At 37.2% G+C, this 15113-nt stretch overlaps 1 protein-coding gene across 1 annotated transcript in view; it reads right to left on the bottom strand.

The window, feature by feature from the left end:
- Positions 1-15113, bottom strand: part of LOC149222677 (glycerophosphodiester phosphodiesterase GDPDL6-like) — a 378163-nt gene that overhangs the window by 255048 nt on the left and 108002 nt on the right. The window contains exons 3-4 of the mRNA XM_089385570.1: positions 10990-11096; positions 9915-10419 (exon numbers count right to left, since the gene is read on the bottom strand). Coding sequence (XP_089241696.1) covers positions 9915-10419; positions 10990-11096 — 612 coding nt within the window. The remainder of the gene's footprint in view (positions 1-9914; positions 10420-10989; positions 11097-15113) is intronic.

Genomic DNA, 15113 nt, shown 5'->3' with positions numbered 1-15113 from the left:
CGTTTTCCTTGCTAGGGCATCATCTCTAGGGCAGCTCCCTTAGTCTCCTTTCCTCCTATGTCTAGGGCTTCATCATCTAGATTTCTCATGCTACTAAAACCCAGAACAAGTAGAGAGAAATCAAGAGTGAAGTGTGTGTAGAAATGACTATCAAGTCACCTCCTTTTATACTAAAACGTTGAGCACATGTGGGGGTTATTTGGTCACTCGCTGACCTTGACAAATTGTCTTATAACACAAATAAATTCATAACTCCATGAATACTTATCGGAATCGGATGATCTTTAGATCAATCCTACACCTCTCGATGAAAGGGATCCAATAAAAATATCAGCTGCCATAAATCAGATGACCCACATGGAGTTTGGCCTTAGTTTCCAATTTACAAAGGCTTTTCTCACTGACTTGTAGGTAGGTGTAGGAGGCACGGTCAACATCTTTGGTGTCGTTGTCGGGGAAAGTCTTCTTGTACCTAGGAAATCGACTAACTTTTGGTTTTGCATGTTGGATTTCAAAGTTGGATTCCTATTCAAGTGGCGACTCCACTTATTTCATTTTCTGCAAGGATTTCTGCTTGAAGCTTGCTTCTTGTAGATTTCTTGCTAATCTTGGATAGGAGCCTCTCTCTGGTATCCATTTGCTCTTTCATGATCAAGTGAGCATGACATCATGAATGATTTTTTCGCCCCTTGCGATTCTACTAACATTCCAGGCTATCCAAATTTTATTCCGGATGAAGCCATTGAAGCTATTGAAGGGTTGCCTAGTTTTCTAGGTAACAATGCCATCAATACTAAAGCTCACCTTAGGAATTTCCACCTTTGTGTGAGCAAATGGTGCCATGATATTAACGATGAGGACGTTAAAATGAGACTTTTCATCTTTTCATTAGATGGCGATGCTATGGATTGGTTCATAGACTTACCTTCTAACAATTTTGATTCTCTAGAATCAATCATTGATGTCTTTGAACAAAAACACGAAGATGAAAGAAAGATCAAAGCAAAAACTGATGAGACTAATAAGGATCTGATCAAGAAGTTGACTCGAATGATTAAGGATATGCAAGTCAACCACGCTCAACTCATTAAGACCATGGAGGTAAATCATGCACAAGCAATAAAGGCCATGGAAGTCAATCATTCTAATCAAATGACCTCTATTCAAAACAAATTGCTTACCATAGAAGAAAAACAAGTGCAATTAATCAACATCGTGGAAACAAATCATGCCAAGGAAATAAGTGTTATGGATGGGAAAAGAACAAAGAAACATATCATAAGCTTCCCGATCCACTGAAACAATATTCATCTCATTATGAGGAGGTCATTTACTCCATTGAAGAATGGCTAATCGATGGAGACTTGGATAGCAAGGAAACTGAGGGGAATCAGATTTATACTTATGAGATTGATCCATCACCCATGTCAAAGCAGAAGTAGAATGGACAAAGGCGGGTCAAAGCAGTCTCGGATACTTCGAATTTTCCATCAGAGCATCTTCAAGATCGGGCAAAAAGGTCTACTCTGATCACCTCGACTTCAACATCACAATCTATTAAGAAGAAAAGAAAAAAGCGGAAATGATTTGGTAAATCTGATGGCCATGTACAACACAGTGTTGGGACGGATCAAAGTCCTAAGATATTCAAAATTGGACAGGGCACATCGAAAAGCAGTCCATGGATCTTCCTGAAAGTAAGCAAGTTCTCAACATGACATGAACTTCATAGAGGATATCTAATGCCATGGGGCATCTTTTTGTATCATATTCTAACCTTATCTCTTCTCATCTTTGTTTAAGTAGTTTTATTTCATGAATAAATTTTCATTTATGCTCTTAGAATAAATTTCCATTTCTTCTTTTTCTGTACTTGATTTCATTTGATGATATTTTGAATGGATACTACTGATATATGTTTTTTGTCGATCGATGCAGATTCCAAGTTCTTGCACAATATCACTTTGTATATAGCATGCATCCCCATATGGAGTCAAATGTTGACCACTAGAGTGGCACTTGATGATTATATGAAGACTCCATGCCCAAGGATGATCCAAAGGACACTCGTACCATCAGATATCATCAGTGAACAGAGTTTTTAAACTCTACTTCTATTTCTCATTATCTTTCTTGTACCCAGATTCCACACCCTACGAGGAATTGTAATAAGTCATACTAGTAATGATCCGAATTGGATCCCTAAAACATTTCCATCGCTGTTTCAAATTATGTCAGGCTCCAAAATCTTATGAATAACGAGCTTATCAGAAATAACCTCTGAACAATGGCAATTTGTGGTCAGCACGGAGCAACGAGGACCCTCGGTCAAAGCACGCAGACCGTTGGCCCATGGTAACTGCGTGCTGGCACAAACTGGCAAAACGGGAAGTCAGATCTAGAAACGGAGGCAGTTTCTGATATGCGATTACTGCGCAGGGCAAAGCTCTCAGTGAAGGAAAGCCCCGAGCACTTGGTCACAGGGAAAAGCATAGAACCATACAAAAATCATTGATTCCGTCAAAAGGCGGGTCCCGCGCCCTAAACCGGCAAGATATCGCGTGCACCTCAAGTGGTAAGCGGGTTCAGCCGAGTCCCGCGCGATGCCATACATTGGGTGACACGTGTCTGGCAGATGTGAGAGAAAACCGCTTACATCGCGTGAGTAACGGTCGAGAAACTTACCTGCGCGATATAGACGGAGACCATAGGATCTGGAGGCTCCAGATCAACTGCAGAGAATCAACTCGATGGATGAGTAGATTTGACGGGGAAATACATTGAGGTACATGAGATTTGAGGTTCGGCATGACCGCTGAGCTGGTAGAAGAATCAGTTTCGCAGGCAACCTTGGAGTAGCAGAAATAACAACTGTTCAAAGAGAACTGACACTTAGTTCGTGAGGATACAGGTGGCCACCTCCCTATGAAGCGTTACACAGCGATGATGACGCAGAGCAAGGGAATTCTAGCAGACAGAGGCAGGCAATCCCAAGAGCCGGGAAGCGGAAACGAACAATCAGGGAGCAGACTAGCTTTAAGCCATGAACAAACAAATTGCAAAGGAAACAGAAGTAGAGAAGCAGTAAAAGAAAGCAAAAAACAGAGAAGCCGAGCTGACCTGCAGAGCAAAGGCAGCATCGAGCAAATAGAGACAAACAAAGTCCGAGAGTCTGTGAACTCCAAGAGAAGGCTTGAGAGGTTCGAGCAACTCCTCTGTGTATACCTGTACGGTATTGAGTACAAATTGGACTCATACCATTGAGACCAGTGGAGGTCGAGATTCAGTAAAGGGGAGTCTGTGTACTCTAGAGGCTTGGGGAATCCAAGTACCACCCTATTGATCATCATCTGTTAAAGTGAGACTCAAATTGAGCTCCCTATTGTAAAAACATTGCTTTAAGACACAATAGAAAAGGCCACCACTGAACGCTGGACCAAGAGACGTAGCCCAAGAGGATTGGGTGAACTCCTTATTAAATTTGTTGTGTTTTATATTTACTTACTATGTTTCTCTTATTGTTTCAAGTGTCTGTGTATTTCGCAAACTTATCGATCCGTTGCTTAAAATAACATAGGCACATCCCAACACATGAGTCTGTAATACCTTCATTAATTTCCTAAGGTCATCTAAGGGTGATTTCAGATCAAGTAATGATTAGTTTTGAGTCTGTAACAAGCCTAGGATGTTGGGACTCGATAGCAAACGAGTACACCTTGGAGTGTTTTTTTTACTTGGTTAATTATCTTTTCTTTAGAGACAGATAATTTTGTAGGTTTTTTCACTCACTTTTAACCCCAAAGTCGGGGTGACGGTTTGAAGGTTGAGCCCCTAACACATCTTAGTGTCTAGAGTCAATGTATATTACCATACTAGATCACACAAAAAAATTGTGGACTTTGGTTACGTCTAAGTAGTCATTTTTTAATTTTTTAGATTTTCCGCACTGCGGAAATTGCTAAGAAAATTGTATTTGTAATGTAGTAAGTGATGTCTAGAGAAGTTGTATGGTGCATGAGTAATAAAATTTGCACCTCTCACCCTCAAATTTCTATTATGACACACTTTGAGAGGTTAAAAATGTGTTTTGAACCCTCAAAACCCACTTTTCCCACATTTAGTGGGAAATATGGCAATTAATTAAACCAGAAATTAAATAAATGGAGAAAAATAAATATCCACACATGCTAAATGTTGTGGAAATGAGGTGGAAAATTATGGAGGAGTTAAAGTGAAGTCTCAAGGTGATGTGGACTCCTAAAATCAAGTAAAGGACATGTCCTCAAATAAAATCGAACTTTTGGCATTAAATGAGAAAGTTGTTTACTTGGAAATTCGAATTTGTGAAGTCAATGCACATTTGGGACGATTTGGAAGAATATTTGGTGGAACTTTTTGTGGGAAATTGTCCCCACATGGATTACCACCCATCTACACTCGTCATTCCATCATAAAATTCAAATTTGGTACATAAGGGAAGAAGAAAATGATGTCCACTTGCCATAATTCGATTTTTACACTTGGCCTTGGAGCTCCATTCATCAAATTCCAATATCTCCACCTCATGCCACTTGTTTGATCTCTCTGCCTTGGGATTAGCTCCAATGCCATTTATCATTGCCATTCTTCATTAGGATTTGCTTCCAACTCTCTATAATATATATAATAGAGCCATGGGCTCTCATATTTAATATTGTTACTAGTTATTGTGCTTGCGGAAGCGTTGTTGCCTTGTACACATTCAGAAATATCAATAAAACTTTGAGGTTTCATTCATGAGGTGTTCCTCATTTTCAAATGCAATGAATTGTTGATCATTGGTATAATTCATTTTACTCGTGCTTTGATCTAATTTGTTTTCATATGCTCTTGTAGGTTTGTTAATGTAGAGCTATCTTGCATTGACATTTGATTTAGAAGTATGCCCTAGGTATAGACTGATCTAGTTGGTTTCAAATAAATCTCTAGAGTTTCCTATCATTGTTTATTGCTAAATCTATATGGAACTAATTCTTGATTGAAGTTTTGTAGAGGGAATATCTTGTTGGGATCAAAAAAGCAAGCATTGGGGGAAGTCTTTGGAGAGACCAACCCACTCTTGATACATTCTCAAAAGAGCTATCATTGGTTCTTTGAATTTCCCTAGTTGTATTTTATAAAGTGGTTTCTTGTAGAGATTTTCTTGGACATAGCTTGTGTACAAGCGAATACTTCTAAATTTAAATCTCTTTTAAAAAATTGTGCTTTCATTGATTTATTTAGCTATTTAAGAGAATTTTCCAACCTAAGCAAGTGATGGGGTTCAAACTTCACTCACATCACTTGATTTGGTTTTGTACATTATTTTCAGTATCATACTTGTTCATTTTATGTGCATTTTACACTAATTTTGTCTTGGTTTTGCAGCCCATAGTTGGAGTTTTGATTGGATTTTTGACAACAAGTGCCTTGAGGAAAGAACATTGAAAACTCTGTCTTTCTTGTATGACCTCTCGAGCACCCAAGATCTATTCTAAGGAGGTCGTGGACACTAGAAGGAGATGGAAAGAAGGCTAGACTGTGGGCCTTTGGGAGCTTGTAATTTTCTTATTTTAGAAGAACTTCATTGCCCTTTGAGGTTGTCATAGTTTGGAGGGATATTCTAGCTATTTCTAGCTCTCATTTTATACAAATCTCTTTCATCTTTTGGGCAGCCTTTTAAGAGGCTTTTACACCATTGCAATATCATAATAAAAGTTTTTTTTTTTTTTTCTTTGGGAGCTTGGGTTTACCCAAGGCATCCTTCCTCTTTATTTAGAAGGAGGATTTTGTGTGGGTGGATTAATTTTGGCATCTCATCGTTTCTAACTTTCCTTTTTAGCTCATTTTGCATGCTCTAAAATTAACACAACCTCAAATCACATTTCAATTTCTAAGTTAAAATTTTGTTACAAGTTTCATTTGATGCTTTTCCTTTCATTCCTTTTGCTTTGAAGTATAAGTTCATATTTTTCTTTACAATAACTCATTTTTTACATGCAAGTGTCTCAATTTGTGTGGCAAGTTTAATTTAGTTGTCTAACATTTGCTTTCTTTACAATTTGCCTCACTATAGGCTCATTTGTGGTTTTGCTCATTTACTTTCAAAGCATACTTTACAAGCAAGCATTCACTTTTTAGCTCCATCTCATTTTTAATTGCTATAAGTTTATGGTTTGCGACATTTACTTTGAGCAATTTACAATTCCATTTATTCATGAAGCTTATGTTTGCATGTCTCGTACAACTTTGAGATAAATTTTTCAACTTACATCATTGTGAGCATTTCCATCTATTTGAGGTAATTTCCTTTTTTTGCAAAGCAAACTTACTTGCATATCATTTACAAATTCTAGAATACTTTGCATTTGAACTCAATTAACCTCTAAGCATAACCTTGGTTGATAGAAAGTATAAGGAAAAATACTTTTTTGAAAAGTTCTTCCACTAGTATTGTAATGTTCCAAACTTAAACAAACAGTGATATACAAAAGCAAATACGATTCATACACAGAAAAATTAAACGATCAGCAAATACTCAATACACATCAGAAATGAGAACCAGCTGAGCCATTTTATTAATGGAATGGAGCAAGTACAATATTGTGGAAAATGCACCTAGGCTTGCCTCAAGGGCAAGCTTGACAGAACCTAGGTGTCAAACAGTAATCTCAATGCTAGAAAATAATTGCTCCTCTAATGCTCTGCGCTGTCTCCTAGTAGCTGCAACTGTTGGCTAGAAAGGAGCTACAAGAAACCCCGTCTCTGGTGCTCAGAAAATGATGAAAGTTAAGCCACAAGCTCCTTGGCCAAAACTCACTAAAACCTAGAAATGGTTTGGCCTGAAATCAACCTCCCAAATTCGACCTCCTCTATGGCGCACACCCTCCAAACAACTTCAGAAATACGGCCTGCAAAAGATGGCCACAAAGTCCTCCTCCAAGCTCTAAAAGGGAAGCGAACACCACTCAAAATGTCTCCTCCAACCTCCACAGCAAAGCTCAGCCTCAAGGACTGATTCTCTACGCACCAAGTGAGCTCCCTATACTGCCTCTGCACTAGCCCAGGTAGTGCGAAAGTCACACTGTCAAGCAAGAAGCTCAATCAGCTCCCAAACTCTCCCAAATGCTGACAATCCTCCCTAGCCTCCTCTCCAGAAAATCTCACATCAAAACTCCACTACTAAGCACTACCAACAAACTCAGCCTCCTCTCCACTACGTCCTCCGGTAATACGCACCACCTGGAAGGAAATGCTACTACTGGAATTCACAATGTGATTCTCTTCCTAAAGAAATGAAGAAAACCTTCCTAGGGTGGCACTCGAACTCCCCCGAAGAAAGGGCAAGCTCTTCACCTGAAGAACTCGTGCTAAACAGTCAGTGACTCGGTTAAGCAGCTTGAGCAACCAAAGAGAAATCGATATACTCCAATGATGAATGAGAAGAGGAGAGTTGCCTTCCTTATATAGTTTTCATGGAGCACTTTTCCCTCCATTTCGTCCTCCATCGTGGGCCCTCACTTAACCACCATCATGCAAAAGTTAACCCCCTCCATGCAAATCGAACTAGGGAGTGCGTAATTCCCTAGTGAGGGTGGCCCCCATGTGTAACTTAACTACAAAACAAACATCTTCTCCTAAGTCTAATCTCCTAATAAAATCGAATGGGGTCCACTAACTCCAAAATTGGCCCCATAATACAAAAATTAATCTTGTTCCAAAATAATTTAGGAAGGGACATGACAGGTACGAAGTAAGGTAAAAGCATTATGACCCTGCAATTATGAAGGTGGATTGTCCCCTTGTAGGAACGAAGGCACACGCTGGCTCGTAAGACTCAAGGGACGGGTGTCATTAATGACACCTTCGTGCCATCGCCCCATCTTTCTTACTATCACCCCAATTTTTACCCTTTCGTAAGAGCTTAAGAGGAGGACTTCTCATTTACATTAAACATTTTAGATTAAAAATAACCAAGACTAATTGCATTCAAATCTAGTATAGGTGCATATCATGCTAATACATCGTATGATTGCACTTGCAATTGTCAATTTTACTTGTCATTATTGAATTTTTTATGTTGACAAGCATTGTTTCATTTTCCTTTTGCAAGTAGAACACTACTTGCTTTTTCTTTTGCAAGATATCTCTATATGTTTTGATTTAGGCATTGCTTATATTTTGAAAGCATTTTATATTTTGTATCGATTATTATGCTAACATTTTTATCTACATTTCAGGATTGCTTTGCTTTCATTTTTGGAAGCATTCCACTTTTGTTTTGAGCAAATGTATCTTTCATTCTTGTTGAGAAATTTATCTTAAGGCACTGGTTTTATGGTTTTATTATGTTAATGATTTTTATTGCTCATATCATATTTTGTTCATAATTTTTAAAAGTAATCCACTTTCACTTTAACATCTCTCCTAGAACCTCACATTTCTTTTATCTTAGTTTTCCATATTAAGGACCACCTCCCATAGCTAACCTAGCAGATAGCTTAAACAGAGAGAGAGGATTTAGTGTGACAGCCCCTTTTCTTAGTTCCCTGCCACCAACCACACCTTGTGGGGTTGAAGGCTTTTCTCACCGACTTGTAGGTAGGTGTAGGCGGCAGTGTCAACAGAGCCCTCTAAAAATCTTTAAACTCCACAGCCCCACATGTGTGAGTAGTTTGACCTAACATGGCATTCAATTAGGATCATGGTGGTCAACAAGATAGATCAACATGCGGGAGGCATCTATTCCATATATGAGCTCCAACTAGGGTGATTTTTGCGCCACCGGAAAGCTCGATGTATAGAGAAGCACCAAGAAAAGGTTTGCAACTTTATTCATAAAGTTTTGACCCAAAAAATGGTCACTTAAGGCATCAAACAGTCTTCGGAATGCTTTGAACCCCATATCACCAAAGCATGACCTGCCCTAAAATTGGCCTTACAAACCAGTAGCTCCACTTTCTTCGCCCAAAAAATACCAAGATAAATGACAACTTATATAATGATCAATTGCAGATCAATGCTCACTAGACTAAGCCTCATCAAACTGCTTCTCGCCAACTATGCTCTAAGTGGAGAAACATAAATGTGCAATCTAATATTTATCACAGAACTTTTAAATATCAATCAAGCAACTAATCTTCCCAAAACGAACCAATTTCACAGATTTTCTACAGTGCATGTTACATGGCAACTTTTTCTCACTCGCTAAGCCTCCTCCTAGGAAGAACAATATGTGCCCAATCAATGGACGATATACAGTTTCCATATTCACAGATATAAAAATATTCCTATCCATTCCATTTAAAATATTTAATGCTTATGTACCATGTTCACACATAAGCCATCCATCAAAATCCGACATTCTGTCACATCTCAAAATCTGTTGAATGCCATACAAAGCTTGTAAATGTGGCCTTTTACTACAATGTGCAGTAAAGCTTCCGAGGCTGTTGAGTTTGACTTCCAGAGAGAACCATGGGGTGTTTCAGCCAAAAAATAAATTGATAACAGAGTGGACTTATTCTTATTGCCATAAAGAAGAAAGGAAATGTGCGAAAACAACCTCCCACCTCATATTTTAATTTAGCAGACAGGTAAGCAAACTTAAAGTTGTCTGCATATCACCATGCTTTCTAATGTTACCATGATACATTGATCACTTTAAAATGGACTAGAGTAATGACAGCAAAATACTCAACAGAGATGCATCCACCATTCTCCATGCTGTAAGTGCATATATACAGTTACCTACTTTGTTTTTCGATAATAGAATATTGAAATTATTTCCTATACAACATAATTAATTAGTATAAGAAAAATTATAATCATTTTAAAGATAAAAGCTACAATTTTTAAAATCTGTGAATATGCAAGCGATTGTAAAGAAGACGCACCTATTGCCTCCGACGCTGTTACAGAGAAATCTGTTAGCACACCATCGACTGCAAAATCAGTGTTGTCCAGGAACTGTAAATACTCTCTGACTGGATCATAGCTATAGTTGTAACTCATATCATATTCATCGTTGGCAAAATCAGAAGCATAAACTTCCAGCCCTGCTTTATGAGCATCTTGTACAAGGGTGGTTGGAGTTTGCAAATATAAACTGTCATCAAGAGGCCAAATGTAATTCTTTGGAACTAGAATTCCAGAAGCAAAGCTCTTCACAAATGTCAAATTTTTCAGAATAATGCCATATGTTTGGTTTGTTGATGGTTCAATATCTTCTTTGTCAAGGAACCTCAATACCAACTTTGAATTTCTCTTCCGGAGTCCTAGTCTTACTTTCCTCAAGAAATCCACCTCTGGCGAAGAGATATAGTCCAGGATAACAGATTTCGCTGTGGATAGCACATACTGTATCATGCTTAGTTTGTGGTCCTCGAAAAACATAGAATACTGAGTGACAACGATAGGAAAAATTAATTAGAAACCACAAGACGTTAGCAATCATTATTCTAATTGAGAATATTCACCACCAGCATGCAAATGAAACTGAAAGACCATTCTACCACACAGTTAAATGTAACTAAGTTATCATCTCAAGCACTCGAAAGTCTAAAAAATCAGTAGCATATGTCATCCACGATAATCCCTAAAGCTCATGTTAACAAAAAGGCTACTAAGACCACTCAAAGACTCTACAGTTACAAAGAACTACTTGTGAGATCACCTAAAGAAAGGCCATGAATCATGATTAATTCAGCTGAAGAAGTTATTAGCCATTGAATGAAAGACAATATCTCATATAGAAAGTGTAAAGCATCAACGACCAATTCTTTAAAACACTACTTGTGAGATCATCTAAAGAAAGGCCATGAACCATGATCAATTTAAACAGAAGTGTTACTAGCCATTGAATAGGAAGATTATTTCATATAGGAAGAATAAAGTTTCGAGGAACAATTTTTTAAAACACTGACTAAATTTGATCAATGAAAAACAAATTTTCTACATGCAAACTAATACCTGTACGTTCAACCAAAGTGCAGGTGGACCTAAACTGTCCACACCTTCTACAGGAAGCAATGGCAAGCCATCAAACATATCAGGTCGGGATGTAAATGACTGTTTTGCTGTGAATACAACACCAACAATAATCATTTGATGTCCCAGTAAAATACAGAACCAAGCAATTCTAGAATGAATATAAAAATGTCTCAATTCTGAAAAATTCCTTTAATTACTGTCATAAGATCATCTCAGTGATCTGATGCATAAATCCATATTCCTCCATTCTTGCAAGAAGCTCTTTTCAGTACATAGCAATTAAAATTTTCAATTGATTCCATAAATTTAACACATACACTGTATACTAGTCAATGACCTGAGAAAACAATGAATATCAAAACTCATCTACGGCATGTTAAGATGCACTATAAAGTATAAACTCAAAAAACAATGTCTTGTAAACTTGAACGGCATGTTAAGCTCCGTATGTCTATTGCATTGTGAATAGTTGTGATAAATCAAATGAGTCCTTCAAGCTATTCAGCCACACTGAAAGAACAACGTATTACAAACTTAACCGGAAAGACAACTTATATAATGGATTACTGAATAGATGTATACTATTAAATTCAGTTGAAAATCAATTTAGGTATTCTCAATTTATAACCGAACTATAGAGAATACACCGTAGTGTTTCCATGTCCTAGATTAACTCGTATAACATCTGCATTTCAACGTTGTAGCTTAATCCCCTTAACGTTACCATTATAGCATCTTATGTTTCATTCACTTTCATAATGATTGCATCATTCATTACATAAGGTGGCCATAGACCTAGCGATCAACAACCTTCACCTAGCATGAGATATCAGCCTTACATCAAAGATCTACAGAACCCACAGCTCTCTTTAAAATATTTGATTTATAATTGATCTGAAAGCAAACTCACTACGGAAGGCTGAGAGTTCTCCTAATTGGCAGAGTTTGAGTCACTGTCAGACATGGCTATATTTTTCACATGACGACGAGGTTGTATAGCAAGTAGATGTGAAAAATCTATCACTGCAACATCTGATTTACTTTTCCTACTTATTCTTCAATAAGTTATTTATGAAATTCCTTCAATAAACATTAAAATAAATTTTGCTGCAAATATCACACCGTAATACAGAAACAAACACATGTACAAGAATCAACACATTGACACAGATATTTTGGACAATAGTCCCCGGAAAAACCCAATGTGGGAAAACCGGTGCAGCAAGGGAGGATTTTATTATTCAGCAATTCTTCAGTACAACAGGGTGCCAAACTGACTTACCCACAGAGAGAAAAATTCTCCAGCACTTCTCCTAGTCCCAGCGTCAGCTTGGCTGACCTCTGCATGGCTCCCAGACACTCTGCGTCAACCCTAGGCCTTTCTGCGTCACCCACACAGGCCCTCTAGTGACTGCGCAGTCTCCTACTACCTCTGTGTCTGCCTCTCCTGCCTCAGCACTGGTCTCCAGTTGTTGATCCTGAAGCATAAAAACTGATAGCTTGTAGGCTTGAATGAAAAAATACACAAGAGGTATTTAATAATAATAATTTATTAATATATATAAAATGTATAAGTGATGATTGTTACAATGAGGACCCGCATATATATACCTAAGCGGGTGTCCTTTCGTGACTGGGCATGTCTTTTACACATGCCTTTTCACTTAACTTAATGACTATTTACCCTAATCAATATTTGATTATTTACTATTTACATTTATTTTATTTATTTTACTTGTTATGAATTATATTCATAACATAGCCCCTTTCTTCAGAAGCTTTGTCCTCAAAGCTTTCATGTTGTCAATTTTCTTCACTTTAATGTTTGTCACTCAATGCATATAATGTGGCGAGCATCTCATCATGTAGACTTTGTAATATTCCCTTGAATTTTTTAATTTTATTTTTTCAATTTTTTATTTTAATTCATTCTTATTATATATATATATATATATATATATATATATATATATATATATATATAATTTATTATTATTATTTTTAATTTATTATTTTATTAATTTTTTTAATTTATTATTATTAATTTTTTTAATAATAATATTTTTTTCTTAATATGGTCTCATGCCCTCTGTAGTTCAGCTTCCCTGCATTGTCGTTCCTGTTCTCCCCTACGATGCCATTCCCGTTCCTGTTGTTGTTGTGCCTCAAAGACGTCGTATGGATTTTCGGGGATTTCTTCTATCCGGTAGCCATGGTTAAGGTAATGATTACAGTGGATGTTGTCAACCTGCTCCTCCTGCGCGCGGATCACGGGAGCGCAAATGGGTCCAACGGAAGGTGACCATATTTGTCTCTCAGGTGTTGAAAAATTAATTTTATCCACTATGCCAGGTCTATTGTTATTTCCTGACCTCACTCCATTATTTGTTGGAGTCACAGTTGCTGAATTAAACAAGCTATCCGCTATGGGAGTAATGTCACTTGTTGTTGTTGAAAAACTTTCCTCATTAAACATTGAAAAACCTTCAACAAGGCTTGAAAAACTTTCCTCATTGATGGCATTGTTGTTATTGTTAACAACTCTGGGAGATGGCGTTTCTCTTCTTCTCTCATACACATTCACACTCGGCCTCCTTCCCTCTCTTTCTTCTTCCATTGAATTCAAGAATGAAAAACTCAACTCACGGTTTAGTTTATTATTACTTTGAGAGCAAATGACACTAATCACCACGAAGCTCGAGAACTTCAGGGGAATCTCATTTCTAGGAATATTTAAGCATAACCAATCTAATACTGTCTTTAGTGCCATTCCTTTTGAATCTGGGGTTTTAGAAAAACTTAATATATTCAATTGTTTCATTATTGCCTCGTGTGCCTTTTGATACCTTGGCAATAAAGGGACATGCCAAATGTTTGATACATCATAAATATTAAGAATGTTGCTTTCTAGAACATGACAAAACTGAGACAGCATCTCCTTAGTAGTCTCTAGTAAGGGCTGAGAACTTCGAAAAAATAGCCAATGAGGTGTCAACCCCAATGCTATTAGTTCCTGAACACTATGTTGTGTTGGTTTGGTTTTCTTCTCTCCAACAACACCTATAAAAGATACAAGGTTTACATAGACCCAACAAAAGTCTTTTGGCCCAACTAAATATGACAGTTGACGCAAAGACTTATTGAATGGCATTGATTTAATATCCCCAATTGTTCCACTCAATTCAATGATGCAGACATCTACTGGACCTTCTTTCCCATCAACATGAATTCCTGCATTTTCTTCATTCTCACTATTTGTGTCCATATCATTTATATTCACAGATTCTTTGTCTCCCTCCAGATCAACAATTTTGATATCTTCCCCTTCACCATAATTGGCATTGTTTCCTCCACTTTTACTATATGAATTCATGTCTTCCTCTCCATTATCAGAATCAGAATCATTATCTTGATCTAGATCATCCTCATTCACATCAAGATCAACTTTATCTAAATCCTCATCTTGATCTGTATCATTTTCATATTTATCATTATCAACATTTTGATCGAATTCTTCTTCTTTTACTTCTTCCACATTTTCCTCTTCATCATCTTCAATGTATTCTTCCTCATTGTTGATTTCCTTTCGATATGCTTTAACTTCTGCATATGGTTTTTCTCGCTCAAATGCTTCATGAATTTTACTAAATTGCTCAATGCCATCAGGACGTGAACGTAATGGCACATTGTGTAGCAAACAACGTTTAAAGACCCGCATGATTATATTGTGTGCCATGGCTCTGATACCACTGAAGCATAAAAACTAATAGCTTGTAGGCTTGAATGTAAAAATACACAAGAGGTATTTAATAATAATAATTTATTAATATATAAAAAATATATAAGTGATGATTGTTACAATGAGGACCCACATATATATACCTAAGCAGGTGTCCTTTCATGACTGGGCATGTCTTTTAGACATGCCTTTTCACTTAACTTAATGACTATTTACCCTAATCAGTATTTGATTATTTACTATTTACATTTATTTTATTTATTTTACTTGTTATGAATTATATTCTTGACAGATCCCTTCTCTCTGTTCCGTACTTGCTGCCTCCTGACTACTCACCAAACCACTAGTTCGAATTTCTCAGCTA

This window comes from Pinus tabuliformis, chromosome Q (genome assembly GCF_031772625.1).
Source record: "Pinus tabuliformis cultivar Carrire ecotype Pingquan chromosome Q, CPIR1, whole genome shotgun sequence".
NCBI classification, from domain to species: domain Eukaryota; kingdom Viridiplantae; phylum Streptophyta; class Pinopsida; order Pinales; family Pinaceae; genus Pinus; species Pinus tabuliformis.
Note: the sequence above shows the minus strand (reverse complement) of the source record. Positions and strands in the feature narration are given on the sequence as shown.